Source organism: Helobdella robusta (assembly GCF_000326865.2).
Source record: "Helobdella robusta unplaced genomic scaffold HELROscaffold_47, whole genome shotgun sequence".
NCBI lineage: Eukaryota > Metazoa > Annelida > Clitellata > Rhynchobdellida > Glossiphoniidae > Helobdella > Helobdella robusta.
In genome coordinates, this window is record NW_008705176.1 from 261,650 (window position 1) to 281,678 (window position 20,029).

Genomic DNA, 20,029 nt, shown 5'->3' on the forward strand with positions numbered 1-20,029 from the left:
AAAACTTTCAAGCACATGTGTGTATGCTATTACACACGCGCGCACACTCACACACACACACACTCACACACACACACATACACACACAATCACACACACACACAATCACACAAGCCCACACACACATTCAAACGTATCTACATTCTACACATAAAAACATTAAATGATATAATTGAAAAGTCACTTTTAAAATGTCACGCCGTTATAAAACAATAAATAGTTGTTTTCAAAACACTCCACACACATCTACATGTAGATAAATGAATGAAAAAAAAAACAATAATAGTCATAATAATTTATTATTATTATATTTTTTTTATGATTATATTTTAATTATTGTAATAATAAATTTTCATATACGTCTAAAATGATCACTCTGCTAATCTTGCATAATAATAATAATAAAAATAATAATAATAATAATAATGATAATGACAACACAATGCATTTGAACTCTATGTGCGTTTGAAATAAATTCATTCATTCATTTAATCATTCATTCACTCGCTCATTCATTTATTCTTTCATTTTTGATATATATATTATGCATGTGTGTGTTTGTGTGTGTGTGTGGTTTGTGTATGTATATGTGGTGTGTGAGTGCATGTGCGTGCGTGTGTGAGAGTGTGTGTGTGCGTGTGTAACATATGAACAAGTGCTTTAAAAATAGTCGAATGTAAAAGCATTTAACCTACATAATTTTCTTATTTGTTCCCCTGGCAACAATTTCCATCGTCATGGCTACTAATTACAACAACTTTGCATGCTTGTGTGTTTGTTTGTGTACGTGTGTGTATGTATGTGTGCATGTGTGTTTGTTTGTATGTATGTATGTGTGTTTATGTTCCTAAGTGTGTGAGTATGTAGGTATGTAAGTTTATATGTATATATGAATTTATGGTTCTGTAATTGTTTGTGTATGTGTATCTACGTTTGTGTTGTGTGTATAAATGTGTTTGTGTGCGTGTGCGTGTGTGTATGTGTGTGGTGTATCGAATCGAAAGCGCTCCGTGAATTATTAATTACGATGAAGTTATCAACTCTGGCTGTGAGAGAGGAGTGCTCCTTAAAAATAAATTAATTTGTTTCTATGTCTGCTCGTTCGTTTGTATAATAGTATAATAATACACACACGCACGCACACACACACACACACACACACACGCACACATACATACACACATACATACATACACACATACATACACACATACATACGCATCAATACACCAGTATATTTATAGAGCTTTATAAATCATTGTGATCGAGCATCGGTGAATATTTATTCTCGACTGCATTCTCTGCCCTGCTCTGTTTGCATCTAACTATTATAACTATAGTAATATAATAGTAATTATATGTAAAATAAATTAATTTAGAATGTGTTGTAATGAATAAAAATTGTTTCATAATGAATAATAATTGTTCCATATATGTGTATATTTATTTATTAATACTAAAATACATAGAATAAAAGAGATATATACATTTAGGTGTATTTAATTAGTTAAGTTTGTATGTGTGGGTGTATTTAATTAGTTAAGTTTGTATGTGTGGTTGTCTGTGTGTCTTCATCAGCCCATGGAAGCTTAAATGACTTGCATGGAATAATAATAGTAGTAATAATAAAGATGAATAATAATAATAATAATAACAATAAACTAATAAACAAATAGCAGAGCATTTATTCTATTAAAAATAATTACAATTGAAAACTACGGCCAAAGGCTGTCGTACATAAAATAATTGCATTAATTAATATCATCTCATTAATGACATTAACAAGTTAAATTGATTATAGCGATTAATTGGAATAACAATAATTAACAAACAAAATTAATAATAATAATAATAGTAATAATAATAATAATACTAATAACAATCCCAATTCACCGAACATCCGATCCGGATGAAAGGAAGCACATCCTCTACGCCAAGGTCGTCAACCTCAGGGACCAGGAGCCTCGATTCCAAGTCGGTCAAATCTAAAATCGGATCTCTCGATAATGCCAAGCACACCCCTGGCGGTGGAGCTGTGAGTATTTGTTGTTTTTTGTTGTTTTTTTTTGTAATTGTTGCTGTCGTTGTTGTTGTTTTTATTGTAGTTTTTGTTATTAGTATTATTTTATAATTCTAAACCACTGCTCTATGTTCTATAATGTAAATAAAGACTGCTTCTACTGCTACTACTACTACTTCTACTTCTACTACCTCTACTACTACTACTACTACTACTACTACTACTACTTCTACTTCTACTACTACTACTACTACTACTACTACTACTACTACTACTACTACTACTACTACTACTACTACTACGAAAAAAAATTTCCACATTTGAAAATTAAAAGACACTTTATTTGTTTAATTTTGTACTACTGCCTTGCATGCTGTAACAGTTTCTGCGCCTGTCAGATTCTGATTTTTAAAGAATATAATTAATTAAAATAATTAATAATTAAATTTAATAATTATTTTAATTAATAATTAAAAAAAAATAAAAAAAATGCATTTTCAGGTGAAGATACAGAGTCAGAAAGTGGATTTTTCGAACGTAGGCAGTAAGTGCGGCTCGAAGGACAACATGACCCACACCCCTAAAGGCGGGAATGTCAAGGTCATTTTTTTTACAAATCTCTTTCCGGTTTTTCTCAAAAGTATCAACTAGTGTAGGCAAATGCACGTAAATGAACGCGTAGCACGTTGTTTGTGACGGGCGGGATCTCTTCGCAATCGAGCCCGGGTACTGTAACATCAGTGTCAGGCAATTTAACCATCTTACCATCGTAACATTTGTTTGGTTTCTGTTATGAAGGGCTCAGCTCTTTCCGTTATAAATATTTTTTTTCATATTTCTTTTTAAACAAAAATGATTTTATTTATTATAAATTGTATCAAATAAGTCATTAATCCAAAGTTAAACTACACATAGATAATTATTAGTTACGAATTGTTGGTATTTTTTAAATTATTTTAAAATGCAGATAATAGAAAGTAATTTTTTTTTTCAAAAAAGATTGAAAACAAGAAACTGGAATGGAAGGTCGAGTCGAAAATTGGATCCCTGGATAATGCCAAGCACAAACCTGGAGGTGGCGATAAAAAAGTTAGTGTAACAACAACAACAACAACAACATTAACAACAACAGCAGCAGCAACAACAACAACAACAATAACAACAACAACAAACAACAACAACAACGAATAACATTCGTGAAGTCCTTGAATACAACTACTACAAAGTGTTCAAGATCGGGTTTTGTGGAGGTCGGTGATCGCCAATGTCCTGATTGGATAGGGCACGAGAAAGAAAGAAGAAGACTAACATTTTTATTGTATTACAATAATAAGATAACTAACACAATGATGTCTCTAAATTGTTGAGAATATCAATCACAATTTTTAAGCTAGTTTATCAACGTGGCTGACACACACACACACACACAAACACATACACACTACACACACGCACATACAAACACAAACACGCACACACACACAGATCGAAAGTGCTAAGCTGGAGTGGAAGGTTACTTCAAAAATCGGCTCACTGGAAAATGCCAAACACATTCCCGGTGGTGGTGACGTCAAGGTATCATCATCATCATCATCATCGTCGTCGTTGTCGTCATCATCATCATCACCGTCGTCATCGTCATCATCGTCACTGCTATCATAACTATCATCATAGTCATTATTGTCACGTGATTATTATCATAAACGTCATCATCATCGTGTTTATTATTATTATTATTATTATTATTATTATCATCATGTCATAATTTTTTCAGTAAGAAACATTATACAGAACATGAACATTATATAACATTCAGTGGCGGATCTGGATAACTTTGACGGAAGGGGCGGAGTAAAATTTTGAAAGTGTTCAAATTTTTAATTTTTGTTCTTCGAATTAGGATGTGGTGGGGCAAGATTTGTCGTAGTGTGACCGAAATTAGGCTCATTACGCTATTTTTGGATGTAAAATAGTTCTTTCTCTGCGCAAAAACTGAGTTCAACTGGCTTTTAATGAAAATTCTGCTCACAACAGAGGGTCTATGGCCGCCTTAGATCCGTCACTAATAATATTTTTAGTTGGTTAGAGTCACATAGACATGATGTGTTTTATTCTTCGTTGTCGTCATCATCGTCACATTGCTTTTTGTTTGTACAAATTCTTTGTTCGTTTCTTTTAAACTACCGGTCAGAGAGTCATTCATAAAAGGAATTTTAGTTTTATGGCATGGTTTGGTTTCCAACTTTTTATCTATTGAGTTTCTCCAGAGGTGCGCTTTTAACTTTTAAACGGTTTTTTTCGACACATTCCTGCTTCTAAACAGGTCCTAACCCAAACATTAAACTGGAACGTCACGTCAAAGGTTGGTTCCCTTGACAACGCTGATCACGTGCCTGGCGGAGGAAAAAAGAAGGTAAAAATGTCGTCTGCCGGTAATAACGCATTCAAACTTGCAGGCGCGGTACTTCGCGAGATGAGACAAGTTTAGGAGAGCTTAATTTGATAAACTCAAAAACGGATTTAAAAAATTTAAAGTGGTTAAAAAAACTTCAGAGTGACTCATTTAAACTCCATTAAAAGACTTATGTTTTTCACACTCAGAACTTATATCTTGATAACTATTTTCATTCATTTAGAAGTAAATTTTTTTAATATACTTTTTTTAAAAAACGAAATCTAAAGATTGACACGGTGAGGCTAGACTTCAAGGATAAGGCCCAATCGAAAGTGGGTTCCAAGGACAACATCAAACACAAGCCCGGTGGTGGCGCGAAAAAGGTTTCAACTCATTTTCTAATTGTAATTCTTTACTCTGTACGATTACACTGGGAATTCGATGTTATTTCTTATCTTTTTTGCATGATACGGTCTCAGCCATCCTTTGGAATAATTAACTACCGTTACGTAATCTGTAACATCAATCTCATCACTATCATCTGTAACATCAAAGTATTTAATTGTAAAGGTTTATTTACTTCCATGGTTATAGATCTATATAAAAAAGAAGTTTTTAAACGTATATTAAATAACAATTCGTTATCAATTAATCTTAATATGAAATATTCTCACGGAACTAGATCGAGACTCAGAAATTAAGTTTCAGCGAAACCGCCCAGCCAAGAATCGACGCCAGCCTGAAACGTGAAAGCATAACCGAGGAAGTAGTTTTTGAAGAAAAAGTCAAAGAGAATGTTATGGGAGAAGTTAAAAATTAAAAAATAATTAATCACTGAAAATGATTTTTGTCCTTCGTCGTTATACCCAACTAATAACTGTCAAATTTAACGTTATAATTCATTTAATTTGATAAATTTATTAATATATTTAATTTTTATAAATTTTTTATTATCCAACCTCTTTCTAATTTCTTGGAGGTTTATTGGTGCACCATTTGTTAATTTTCCATTTTTATGCGTAACCAGAAAATTTTGTTGTTCAACCATCATTTCAACTTGAGTTTACTTTTAAATATATTCCGTTTTTAGTGTGACGTCATGAGATTTCGTCACGTTGTTTTTTTCCCCGTACAACTTTTCATTGCAGTTAAATAATTATTTGAATAATATTAATTAATTAAAATTTATTATAGTTCATTTATTTTTCATTTTTTCAAATTTGTTAAATTTAATGTTGCTACTAAACATTTTTAACTGATAAAATCCATTTTGACGTTGTCTGTCTATATTTCTAAATGTTCGTTCTATAACTTTTATATTCTGAATGCGTGTGTGTGTGTGTGCATGTGTGTGTGTTTGTGCGCGTGTGTATTTGTGTGTGTTGTTTCTTTCATACAGTGTAATTTGACACGCAAACTAATTAATTAAACCGTCATTAATTGGATAATTTATATTAATTGGTTATTTTTCTATTTACTGTATAAAAGTAAGTATATAACTATACCATATATTGGATTAAGACTGTCAGAAATGCAATTATTGACGAAAACCACACCATTTTCATCAATAATTGAACTATACTAAATGCATACACATAGGTATATACACATATACATGTATTCTTCATGTATTTTTAGGTTAGTAAGTTTTTACAACATTTAATAAAAAAATAACAATATAAATATAGGCACGCAAATGTTAATGTTATTACTATTGTTATTTTTATCATCACTATCTAATGTGGTAGCTATATGGATACATATTCAAGAACGTTTTTGTGTGTTTTTAATGTTTTATTATTGTTATTATCATTATTATATATACATACATATATATAAAATATTTAAAAGTTAAAATGTCGTTTTTGTGTTTCTGGAGTGATAGTGACGTGGTTTGAACAACAGACTCTTAAGCTAAACGAGAGTAAAACTCAGCTTTTTTCTTGTCGGAACCTGGCAACAGTTGCAAATGGTTCGTGTCAACTCTGTCGACATGTCTAAATCAGTTATCCAGTTTTGTTCGTCTGCCACTAGCCTGGGAATCACGCCTGCTCAAAATATGTGTATGGATCACCATGTCAACTATAAAGGCTCAGACAGATCGGAAAGTCGCTTGGGATACATTGATGAGGATACATTGAAATGTCTAGTTCATACGTTCATTCATTGTAATAGTGTTTTCATGGAACTTCCAACAAAATCATATGCCAACAACAGTCAAATCAAAATCAAGCAGCTAAGATAATCGCTGGTGGATTAAAGTTTGAACATGTGAGTCATAGCCTGTTGAACCTGCACTAGCTGACTGTTAGGCAAAGAATCAAATTCAAAATTGCCATCATGGTATTCAAATGTTTAAATGGTATCAGTCCGAGTTACCTGTATGGCAAGTGTTTGCATAGGTTCACATCTGCCCAACGTCCTCACTTACGTTCGGACTGTCAGGATCTTCTATCAACCTGGATTAACTCTTCAACAATTCCTTAAAGAACTAAAAACTCATCTTTTTATGGATTAAACCACATGACTTGAGCAGCGCCTTTGAGAAGTTTTAAAGTGCGCTAAAATATAAATTTTTTAATAGTAATTATGAATAATTTAACTGAATACAAAATTGTTTATTATTATTATTATTGTTCCGAAAAACCCCAAAAATCTGTTTACATCACAGAAAATGAATGAAATTAATAATGTAAGATGACGTTATTATTATTATTATTGTTGTTGTTGATGTGATTATGTCTGTAAAAAAGTATTTTTATGATAAAAATAGTTGACACAACAAAATTTCATAATTGAAGTCGATTTTTTACAAACGATAAACAATAATAACAGCTGTAATAGAATAATAATAATAACCGTTGCTGTTATTATGTTTAACGTATTTATCATAAATTAACATAAATCATAACAAAATCGTAACAAAAAATTCAAAAAATTATTGTAGGCGATTCACAGAAAAAAAAAATTTAATGTGATTTCGTGTAGAAAAAATTAAGCGGATCAAAAATTAACTTTGCAGTCTAGCAAACAAGGGGAAATACAATCAAATAACATCACCAGCGCCATCATCAGTGGCGAATCTAAAAGGGGGGGTTAAGGGAATTTCCCTAATTTCGATCACTCCGTTAGGGCCGTCTAGATCGGCCACTAACGGCCACCACTACCGCGAAGACAGGGTGGTCAGGGCCAGCATCGCGGCTTTTTCATCTTTGGTCGCGATGAAGAAAAATCTCCCTCCATCATTGTCGATACTGACCAGGTTAAATAAACTGTCCATATTATTATTGTTATTATTGTTGTTGTTATTATTGTTATTATTATTATTATTATTGTTGTTATTAATGTTATTGTTGTTATTTTTATTGTTGTCAACAATATTACCTATATCACCGGCACAACATTCGTTGGCGAAATTATTATTATTATTATTATTACTGTTATTATTATTATTATTACTGTTATTATTATTGTTGTTGTTGATGTTATTATTATTATTGCTGTTGTTGATGTTATTATTATTATTATTGTTATTGTTCGTATCGCTCATATCACAGTCAGGATGGCCGTCATTATCATAATCATTAACACCATCTTCATCATCATCATCATCATAATCGTCATCGGCTCCGTTATTATTATTATTACTGTTATTATTATTGTTGTTGATGATATTATTATTGGTATTATTATTATTATTATTATTATTATTACTGCTACTGGTCACTAGGTCAGATTGCATTTCTGAAAGTGCAAAAAAAAAATTGAAATAGTTATTGACGATACTGTGACGACAAAAAATACTACTACTACTACCACTGCTGCTACAACTACTACTACTACTACTACTACGACGATGACGACGACGACGACAACAACAACAACAAAATAATAATATAAACAAAGAACAAAAAAGAAAACCATTTATCAAGAATTCCTTTTTCACCGGCACCAAAGATATTTTACTCTTCCGGAAAAGCTCGTCATCGTCGTCATCCTCGTCCATGACAACGTCGTCGTTCTTGATGACGTCACTATTGATATCATCACCAGCGCCGCCACCACCGCCACTGTCACTGCCGTCGTCATCGGCAGCAGCAGCAGACGCCACATCACCTCCACGGACGTCACAATCATGAACCAGCGATTGTGGCTGCTGTTGTTGCTGCTGCTGTTGAAGTAGTAGTAGTTGTTGCTGGTATCTGTCCAGTAGTGTCCTCAAGGCTTTGTTTTCTTTCCTTAATTTTGTCACCTCCAACTTGAATTAATAATTAGAAATAAAAACAGAACAGAAAGACTAGCTATCATCAAGTCAAGTGTGTATGTACGTCGGCCAGCCCTTATATAACAAACACCATATATATGTCAGAAAACACACAAACACACACACACAGACACATACAGACACACACACACAGACACACACACACATACAAACACACACACAGATATACAAACACACATAAACGTACATTGAGCATCTTGTTGTTGTGCTCCAACTGCTGAGATCTGGTAGCCAGTTTATCCATTAGTAGCTTCTTTTTGTGTCTGCAGCGAGCTGCGGCCGCCCTGGTGGTGGTGGTGACGACAACGACGACGATGATGATGATGATAATGGTGATGATGATGATGATGATGATAATGGTGATGATGATGGTGATGATGATAATGGTGATGATGATAATGGTGATGATGATGGTGATGATGATAATGGTGATGATGATAATGGTGATGATAATGGTGATGATGATGATGGTGATGATGATAATGGTGATGATGATGGTGATGATGATAATGGTGATGATGATTACCGAATATTTTTAAAACCACCTATTCCTTTCGAGAAACTTCTGCCTCCTCTCTAAAGTTTCAGTGGAATGTGGCGTTCCCTGGCAAAATTTCTTGCTGGTAATGATGACGATGATGGTGGTGGTAATGGTGGTGATGATGATGGTGGTAATGATGATGATGGTGATGATGATGATGGCGCACATAACAGTGATGGAAATGATGATGGTGAAAAGACAACAACAACAACAACAACAACAACAACAACAACAATAATAAAAACAACAACCACAACAACAGCAACAATAATAGTACTACTACAACTGCTAACAACAATTACAGACCTAATAAGGACGTCTTCTTCACTATCCAGAGAACTAATGTTTTCATTGATATTACCATTTAAACTACAATTAGCAATTTTACTATTGATGTTATTGACTATAATGTTATTGTTGTTATTGTTGATGTTATTGATGTTGTTATTGATGTTGTTGTTGTTCTTATTAGTATGAATAACTATTGCATTGGGCGATTGTTGTTGTTGTTGATAGCTTGTTATCAGATCTGAGATCATCAATTTTTTATCAATGCAGTTGTTGTTGATGTCGTTGTTGTTTGTGTTGTAGTTTCTGCTGTAGGTGCCGTTGTTGTTGCTGCTGCTCTTCAAGGCCGCTTTCAATTTCTGAAATTTGTATGATGTTTAAAATGTGTATTGATCAGTCAATCAGTCACTCAATCGATCAATCAATCAATCAATCAGTCAATCAATCAGTCAATCAATCAATCAATCAATCAATCAATCAATCAATCAATCAATCAATCAATCAATCAATCAATCAATCAATCAATCAACCAACCAATCAATCAACTAACTGATCAGCCAAACAATCGGACATCAATCAACCGACCAGTCAGCCAACCAGCTAGCCAACCAACAACCAATCAACTAACTTCTTTGGTTGACATTGCAATGCCACTTTTAGGTTTCAGTGAGAATGTCATGGACGAAGATGCTGGCGTCGTTGGTGTTGTAGTTGCAGGGTGAATACGTTTTGTTGACGTTTTGGTTGCTGTTGTTGATGTTATGTTGTTGTTGTTGTTGAAAAGTACGTTTGGCACTGTTGTTGCTAGTATGTTGTCGTCGTTTTTCAAGAAAACCATGTTGCTTTTTAGGCTATTGTTGATGCTACTCAAGTTGTTGATGTTATTCAAGTTGTTGATGTTATTCATGTTGGTGTTGTTGTTGTTGTTTAGAATGTTGTTGTTGCTGTTAGCGGGTATCTGAACAGGAATGATTGAGTTGTTGTGAAGAATGTACGCGACTACAGTCTCAGCACGTTCTGTCGCTAGACGAGACGGTTGCTTCAGCAAGTTGCTGCAACCGAATAAAATTAAGGTCATGGTTAGTCGCTCTTATAACATCACCTAGAAACATCAATAACATCAACTACACACACGCACGCACACCATACGCGCGCACACACTGACATTACACATACAAACACACATACACACATACACAATAATGTTGGATCCGGTTCTTACCGAATCTCTAGTGTTGGATTCGACGAATTCCGATCTTACCGGATCTAAGGATTCAAAACCATCGCATTCCAGGTAAACATAGACAATTAAACAAAACATGATTCATAAAAAGTTCACAAATACCTAAACTACCAGATACCATTTGAAAATGTTTGAAAAATTTAGACTAACTTTTGTGTGAGTTCATGTTGTTGTTGTTGCTGCTGCTGTTGTTGTTGATGTTGTTGTTGTTGTTGATCACCCGTTGAAATGTAATTTAGAATTGGATTAAGTTGCAGGTGTTGTTGTTGACTATGAAGCTGTTGATGGTGGTCAAGCTGTTGTTGCTCAAGTTGTTGTTGCTCAAGTTGTTGCTGCTGTTGTTCGAAATGTTGTTGCTGTTGTTGTTGTTGGGAGCCATCTTCGGGGTTTTTGTAGACGAGGTACTGGTTGTCGTCGACGTAAGTGACAACAACAACGTCCTCGATGTTACCGTTAATGTCATGAACGTTGTGAAACTGTTGTTGTTGCTGTTGTTGTTGTTGATGTAGTTGTTCTTCAGTTGAAATCTCAATTTGATGTTGTTGTTGCTGCTGTGTTGCGACACAGTTTGTAACGTCGCCAGATATCCTTGCAGCGACAACCACATCGTCTTTAACACAACTGACGCAAGCGCTGATACCACCACTACCACCACCACCACCACCACCACCACCACCACCACCACCACCATCATCATCATTATTATTATCATTTTCATTATCTCCGTCATCATCATCATTTTTATTATCTACATTATTATTATCATCATTATTATTATCATTATTTTTGTTAATATTATTATTATTATTAATATTATTATTCAGTGTGATGCTACCGCCATAGACGATGGGTGTGTTGAGGGGTTCTGTGATGGATGGCTGGTTGTCCAAGCAGGGACTTGTTATCAGGGAATGGTGCTGCTGTGTGTGTGTGTGTTTGTGTGTTTCTGTGTGTGTGGTGTGTGTGTTGGTGCGTGTGTGTGAAAAAACGAATGATGATTGAATGACGTTGCTGTATGTGTGAGTGTGTATGCATGCGTGTGTGTTAGGTGTATGTGTTTGCGCGCGCGCGTGTGTGTGCGTGTGATGTAGAAGGATGAACGGATGAATGAACGAATGAATGAATTGACCGCGATTTGTCTATTGGATACGATTAGATGGAGTAACTAAAAAGAAACACACGAACAACAAACACGCACACAGACAGACACACACACACGCAAACAACAAACAAACAAACAGACACACACAAACACACGCACGCACACAAAAGGACAAACCTCAGTAGCCCTCTTGAAGGCCTCTTCAAAAGGGTTCTTGCCAAAATCCTGAAACAACCCAACATCCTCACAATTCTTCAAAAACTTTGATGGAGTCGGAGTTTGATCGGCTGGATATTTTTTTTTTCAAATTTCATGTCATTGAAAATTTTCTCTTAAACTAAGATAATGAAATTTTTAACATGCAAACGTCTGCTATTCAGTTGCATTCCTAAATTTCTTTCTTCTTTTTCCTCTATACCAGATTTTGTCAAGTAAGGCATAGAGTAAGTTTTGAAAAATCCAAACTATACTAACTTTTGAGTTACAACACATAACACAAACACTAAATTACATTAGCTACATTAAAAAATTACAGTTCTTACATTAGTTACATTACAAAATTACAGCTCTTACACTAACTACATTACCAAGTTACAGTTCTTACATCAACTACATTACAAAATTACAGCTCTTACATTAGCTACATTACAAATTACAGTTCTTACATTAACTACATTACAAAATTACAGTTCTTACACTAACTACATCTACATACATTGAATATCGGTAGAAGGAAAACCACAGTGAAGAAACTCTAGTAGCATACATGTACAACCTCTCAATGCTGGCATTTGCATCAAAATTTGAAGGAAATAAAAATGACAAAAAAAAAATCCGTAATTTTCCAACATAACATTTTGGTTAAGTGCTGGATATCGATAATAAGATAACCACATCAACCACCACCATAACAATAATAATAATAATAACAATAATAATAATAATCATAATAAAGGTATGACTAACCGACAAAACTAAGTAGCCCTGGTCTGATGTCGTCGATGGTCAGGGAGAGTTGGTGCTTCGCTTTGTGGACTGCTAGGTGGTCTTCGTTGGTGAATTTCTTTATGGGGAAAAATATAATAATAATAATAATGATAATAATAACAATAATAATAGTGATAATAACTACAATAATAATATTATAATCTTAGCCAATCTAGCCTATATATATGCTTTATTTATATAATAATAATGATGATAATGATTGTGATGATGATGATAATGATGATCTAACTCACTAACCATGCCACAGCCAGGGTTGGTGCATTCAAATGGTTTGTCATCTGTCATATTTGGCTCTTTTAAATATAAAATTAATAAGTTGTTTATTAATTGTGAGAAACATCAAGAGTAAAATCAGGTAAGATAATAATATAATAGGAGGAATAGTAATAGAGTGTTTAACTTTAAAGATTTATTAATAATTCAAATTTAGAAGGATTTAAATTAAAAAGACCAAGCTGTTTTTTATGATTAAGACACATAGAGTCAGACCAAGTGATAATTGAAGAAAGACATAGAGACAGATTATAAAAAACACTATTGAGATTAGATTAGACATTATTAGATGGAGGAAGAATCATCAGATCAGCTATCAATATTAAAAATTAAAATTAACTAGTTAGTTGTTGATTGTTATTGAAAGAAAAATTTGTCATACAGGAGATGAAAAAATTTTTTTTAAATATTTCTGTAAAAATACTAACAATTGTAATCGTAATTTAAATAAAATTAAACATAAATAAATTATTTTTAAAAATTATACATCATTTAAAAACTAAAAAAAATTCGGGCACCGATGTTTACAAATAAAATTGTTAGTGAAGTTGGATAGGGAATTTTTTCACCTTAAATTTTATTATCCAGCGCTTACTTTTTTAAAACAAAACACACACCAGTCTTAAATACCGTATAAGATTCATTAAAATCATAATTACAGCTACATATGCGTATGTATATTTGATGTTATATGGCATGTGTAAAAATAACGTTTAAAATATGGAGTTATGATTGTATTTATCTCTTCAAAGCCCTTAAAACTTGTTAGTTTCTTGATATTTTAATGGAAGGATTTGTGTTTATTCAACAGTTTAGAAGCTAACGTATATTATTTTCTTATATGCGTAGAACATTTCAATTAAATAACATTAAGTTAATAATATCTAATGGTAAAATTTTAAAATATCAACTTTAATTTTGTATAAAGGTGTGGTTCGTCATTTAATAGATTTTAATGCTTGCTATTTATTTACGTAATTTATTCTTTTAAAATTAAAATTAGTTAAATTATTCATTGCATCGATTTATTTAAACAAAAAGCTAAGCAATAACTCATTCAAAAATTGATATAAACCAAAAAACTGCCTGTACATCTGATGTCAAATAATTAAACTCTATTCATTTAAAAGGATGTCATTCATTAAATTAGTCAAAGAAGATAAAAATATTTTACTACAGCATAAACAATGTGATACATGGACGCTGCGAACTGGAGAACTGAATGGAGAGAGGTGAAATGTTTTTTGCCCCTGGATAGCGGGGAGGAGTACAATAAGTATGTTTACCCTTTCCCAATAGTTTAGAGTGATGATCCCCACCTGTACTTTTGCCATCATATTTACACATAGATCTACGACTACCCTTGTGTGATAAACACATATTGCCACAAAACTTTATTACGTTTATAAAATTTTGACTTTAAAATTGAAATTTTGACCAAAAATTAAATAATAATCATTCGAGAATAAGAAAAATAACGATAGAACCGGCGAAGTATTAAAGTTACAACGTTAAATCAGAATTTTTCCTTGAAAAAATTTACAGTTGAACGGTTTACAATTCGAAAATTGTATTTTAAAAATATTTCTTCTCGCCAAAAATAGTAATCTGCCATTAACAAGGCTGTATTACGTTTTATATAGTAGGGTATATATAAAAAAAATCAATGATAAAAGTTCATTATCCGAATAAAATATTTGAATTTTTAGACAATTCCTGCTAAAATAATAGAGTAATAAATTGAATATTTAAATTTAAAATAAAAAAAAATTCAATTCCTAAAAATCTCGACTCCACAGTCTTAGGCAGTCCTCATACTGGTCGTAAAGGTAGCCAAAAGCCGGAAGATCAACTGACCCGCTCATTATCGCCCCCCTTATTGAAGTGTAAATATATCTGGTGATGATATTGATGATTGCTATGACGACGACGACGATGATGATAATAATGGTGATAATTGTTGTGATTGATGATGACGACCATGATGGTGATAATTGCTGTGGTGATGATGACGATGACGATGATGGTGAGGATTGCTGTGATGATGACGACAATGATGACGGTAATGATGGTGGTTATATTGATGATAATGGTGATAATGATAATGATGATGATGTTGGTGATGATGGTGGTCACAATGATGATGATGATGGGGTAGCCATTATATTATTTTATCAGTACAATCGATAAGCACTAATAATAGAATAAATAATAATTTTAAGAAACAAAATTAAATAAAGATAATATTAAACAAATTTATTTACAAATAAATTTACATCTATAATACATAAATAATACACAAATAATTTAAATAATTATAGTTAAATAAATAATGATTCAAAATTAAAATTAATCGTCACCGAAAAATGGTCGAAGTTATCAAGCTGAGTACAGCGCAGGCACTGTTCAAACCCAAGATCCATATCAGAAGGTTGGTAGTACGCCATAACATCACCTGTCTGATTGATTGAATGAATGAGTGAGTGAGTGAGTGAGTGAGTGAGTTAGTGAGTGAGTGAGTGAGCGAGTGAGTGAATGAATGTGAGCGAATGAATGATTGAGTGAGGGAATGAGTGAGTGAGAGAATGAGTGAATGAGTGAATGAACGAGCAAATGAATGAATAAATGAACAAACGAATGAGCGAATGATTGAGTGAATGTGAGTGAACGAATGAGAGAACGAAACGATAAATCGATTTTTAGAATGGATATAGGATAACAAGTAGAATGAATCTGTGATCGAATGAAGAAATGTTATGGTATTAGAATGGTATCAGAAATAATAGAAGAGTAATAGTATGAGAATTTAAATAAAACCTGCAGCCCGTGGCATGGAGCGTCAGATCTGTGGCGTAGTTGTAATTGTGGTGATAGTTGTGGTCGTGAACATGCGTGAATATGCACGGCCTCTTGGCGTATATGCTGCAACAGCTAGAGGGGGTAGAGCCAGTTTACGAATAAATTAATAAATTAGGAGGTTTTGTCGCCAATCATTCAACCAATTACAGAGCAAGACCAATCACAAAGCAAGGAGTACAACATATCTCACGTGACATCCGACCTAAAAGGAACACTGTCAGTTCGGTAGCGCCCTTCTGACCTTAGCTCCTCCCTCTCCAAGGCGTCATTCAAATTGATGTAAGGGGATCGAATCCAGGCGATGGTGAACCAATCAGAATACGACAGGTCGCCACAGCATTGGTGGGTTATCTGAAGGTTGTCTATAATCACTTTTGATTGGTTGTAGGTCCTGTAAAGGTTCATTGACGGGCGCAAACCGCTCTGTGATTGGTTGGTTGGTAGAGGGATGGATAAATTAATGATAAATTGGATGAGTAATAGATCAGTGGAGGAACGAAAGGATGAATGGAAGAAAAATAAATATACAAATGTCTTGATCATATTAGATAAATTTGTATAAAGATTATCGTATTGTTTCTACTACTATCACTCCTATAGTAATATTTATACTACTACTACTGCTACTACTACTACTACTGCTGCTACTACTACTACTGTTACTACAATTATTACTACTACTACTACTACTACTACTACTACTACTACCACTACTACTTCGAATAATAATAATAATAATAATTTTGCTCTTTCAACTACAAATACTACTGGCGACACTTTTTGGAACACCAACCACAAACATATCTTCAATGCCGACGAGCAGCACGGCCGTCACTACAATGGCGACAAACGTTGACGTGACGTAGTAGAAGAACATATATTGCGTCAAGATCATAGCGTTTAATAGCCCAACTCTTTTCGACTTGAACAGGGCCAGATAGCTAATCCACAGCATGGCGGCCGATATGCCCATTGACGTGATACTAATTAGGTAGGAGACGCTGGGGTAGTAGTAGAGGTCCAGGGTGCGTATTAAGGGCTTGTACCTGTGGATCTGGAAGTGATTGAGTTATGGTGAGAGAGTTCAGTGGTTTTCAGATCAGACGAAAAGTATACATTCCGACCATAGATTAAAAACCGTTAAAATTAAATTATGCAAATCTACTACTACTACTACTACTACTACTACTACTACTACTACTACTTACAACTACTACTGCTGCTACTACTACTATTACTACTACAACTACTACTCCTACTCCTCCTCCTCCTCCTACTACAACTACTACTACTACTAATAATAATTATTATTATTATAATAATTACCATTAAGTTGTAGAGCCCTCTTACAACGAGAATGTTGAGTTTGTTGAAACCCAGGGCTACAAAGTTCAAGAACATGGCACTCCGTAACAAAAGCATCCTGTAGCCTTCATCGATCCATATCTCAAAGAACATTCTTTAACGTTCGACGCTTGTGCGGCTACTGCAACTGCCACTACTACTACTGCTGCTGCTGCTTCTACTACTACTGTTATTATTTATTATTATTATTTATTATTATTGTTATTATTATTATTCAGTAGCAAAATTCAGAGACCATTCTGTAGAAGATTTGCTCGATGTTAACGTTATTATTATTATTATTATCATCATTATTATATAATAATAATAATAATAACTATTATTATTGTTATACTAATAATAATAATAATATTATTACGTTATAATTTTATTGTATATGTCATAAGTGAAATAAAATAAATTTTTATTATTATTATTATTTACATTCTCTTGTTTACAAACATTCGAAACGTTTATAACAATGGATGTTTGAAATAAAATATGTATACATTATTTTTAATTAATATCATAAGAATGATTGGTAGGTTGGCTGGTTAATTGATTGGTTGATTGATTGGTTAATTGATTGACTAAATGGATGATTGATTGGTTGGCTGGCTAGTTGGCCGGTTGATTGTTTGGTTGGTTGGTTAATTGATTGATTAAATGGATGATTGATTGATTGGCTAGTTAGTTGGTTGATTGATTAATTGACTGATCAGTGAAGATCGTCTTCGTCATCAGTGATGAAGACGAAGACGATGATGATAATGACGATGATGACGAAGACGATGATGATGATGATAATGATGATGACGAAGACAATGATTATGATGATGATGATGATAATGATAACGATGAAGAAGACGACGACGATGTTAAAAATTTCTTGATCGTATCAAAAACACAATTAAACATAATCATCAAAGAATCCAAGAGCCTATTCATTCATATAAGTGGTTAATGCAGTTGTTATTGCAAATGTTATTATTATTTTTATTGTTGTTTTTATTGTTATTTTGGTTGTTGTTGTCGTTGCTATTGTTGTTGCTGTAGTAGTAGTAGTAGCAGTAGTAGTAGTAGTAGTAGTAGTAATAGAAGTTGTTGTTGTTGTAGTGGTAGTAGTAGTTGTAGTAGTAGTAGTGGTTGTAGTAGTTGTTGTTGTAGTGGTAGTAGTAGTAGTAGTAGTAGAGGTGGTAGTGTGGTAGTAATAGTAGCAGTTGTAGTAGTAGTAGTAGTAGTAGTAGTAGTAGTAGTAGTAGTAGTAGTAGTAGTAGTAGTAGTAGTAGTGTTGTTGTTGATGATCTATGGAAAGCCATTTCCATAACTGTCACTGTTGTTGTCGGTTCCACATCTTGAAAGTTATTTCTTCCCATCTACATTACATTAACATTTCAAAACAATGTAAGCAAATATGCACACGCACACACATGCACACACACACTAATACATTTAAATTTATGCACACACACACAAACACGTACACACACACACACATACACACACACACACACACAAACATCAATTCATGTTCACTGCCTTGCGTACAAATATCACCATGTGTATGTTTCAAACAGATGTTCAAACATACACAGACACAAGTACAAACACACAAACACACACTCACATTTATAAATATACAAATATTTTAACACACATACGACACACACACGCACACACAAACAAACACAGAAATTCGACTATGCTCCGACAATGACACAAATACACAATTGTTCCCGATCCGCAATGTTTAAGGTCAATATATTTTGAAAGCTTCCATTAAAACTCTCTCTCTCTCTCTCTCTCTCTCTTTCTTTCTCTCTCTCTCCCTCTCTCTCTCTCTCTCTCTCTCTCTCTCTAAATATTTTTGCTTTCTGCATATTTTGTCTCTGTTTTCTTCCTCCATTTTCACCTTAATTTCCTTTCCTCTCAATATTTAATTTTTTCACATTTTTTCTCTCTTTATTTCTTTCATTTTTGGTCTCTCCTGTCTCTCTGTCCCTCTTTCTCTCTTCCTTTCTTTTTCTTTTTTTTCTCTTTCTCTTTTTCTCTCCCTTCTTCTCTCTTTTTCTTTTTTTCTCTCTCTTTCTATCTGTCTCTCATTAATTTTGTTCATTCACTTGTTTCCTTCTTCCTCTCTTTTACAAGCACATGCACACACTCACATAAACATTCTCTCTTTTTCTCTCTCTTTCTCTCTCTCTTTCTCTATCTCTCCCTCTACTATCGCTTTCTTCTTTTCTTTCTTTTCCTCTCACTTCTTCAATCTCTCTTCTGCTCGAGCCACTTGGAGTTCGCGGTTATGGTTTCTGTTAAGGCACGTCAAAATTGAACATTAAGAATTCGTTTCGAACAATGAATAAATACGTCTGCCGTCATTATTGTTATTGTTGTTACCATTGTTGTTGTTGTTGTTGCCATTGTTGTTGTTGTTGTTACCATTGTTGTTGTTGTTGTTGCCATTGTTGTTGTTGTTGTTGCCATTGTTGTTGTTGTTGTTGCCATTGTTGTTGTTGTTGTTGCCATTGTTGTTGTTGTTGTTGCCATTGTTGTTGTTGTTGTTGCCATTGTTGTTGTTGTTGTTGCCATTGTTGTTGTTGTTGTTGCCATTGTTGTTGTTGTTGTTGCCATTGTTGTTGTTGTTGTTGCCATTGTTGTTGTTGTTGTTGCC

At 33.5% G+C, this 20,029-nt stretch overlaps 3 protein-coding genes across 3 annotated transcripts; 1 reads left to right on the forward strand and 2 right to left on the reverse strand.

The window, feature by feature from the left end:
- Positions 1–1,293: 1,293 nt before the first annotated feature.
- HELRODRAFT_102146 (hypothetical protein) lies at positions 1,294–6,323 on the forward strand. Its single transcript, XM_009026418.1, has 6 exons — positions 1,294–2,035; positions 2,522–2,620; positions 3,020–3,109; positions 3,506–3,595; positions 4,703–4,798; positions 5,098–6,323. The coding sequence occupies exons 1-6, from the start codon at positions 1,910–1,912 to the stop codon at positions 5,233–5,235; spliced, it is 639 nt and encodes a 212-aa protein (XP_009024666.1). The 5' UTR covers positions 1,294–1,909; the 3' UTR covers positions 5,236–6,323.
- Positions 6,324–12,051: 5,728 nt separating this feature from the next.
- Positions 12,052–13,167, reverse strand: HELRODRAFT_137277 (hypothetical protein; the record flags this gene model as incomplete). The annotated part of the gene is made up of 3 exons (XM_009026419.1): positions 12,052–12,161; positions 12,841–12,937; positions 13,120–13,167. Coding segments are annotated over 3 exons (255 nt in total), but the record flags the coding sequence as incomplete, so codon positions are not given.
- A 2,344-nt stretch (positions 13,168–15,511) lies between these two features.
- On the reverse strand, positions 15,512–17,472 carry HELRODRAFT_178280 (hypothetical protein; the record flags this gene model as incomplete). Its single annotated transcript, XM_009026420.1, has 5 exons — positions 15,512–15,614; positions 15,973–16,086; positions 16,256–16,437; positions 16,808–17,068; positions 17,341–17,472. 5 exons carry the CDS (start codon positions 17,470–17,472, stop codon positions 15,512–15,514), a joined length of 792 nt encoding a protein of 263 aa, XP_009024668.1.
- Between the last annotated feature and the right edge of the window lie 2,557 nt (positions 17,473–20,029).

What these genes read in the sequence shown, in the direction of transcription:
- HELRODRAFT_102146 (XM_009026418.1), top strand. Translation starts at nt 1,910, where the DNA reads ATGAAAGGAAGCACATCCTCTACGCCAAGGTCGTCAACCTCAGGGACC. An exon ending in CCGGTGGTGGTGACGTCAAG is followed by an intron (nt 3,596 to 4,702) that starts GTATCATCATCA and finishes CGAAATCTAAAG; the next exon opens with ATTGACACGGTGAGGCTAGA. An exon ending in CCGGTGGTGGCGCGAAAAAG is followed by an intron (nt 4,799 to 5,097) that starts GTTTCAACTCAT and finishes TCACGGAACTAG; the next exon opens with ATCGAGACTCAGAAATTAAG.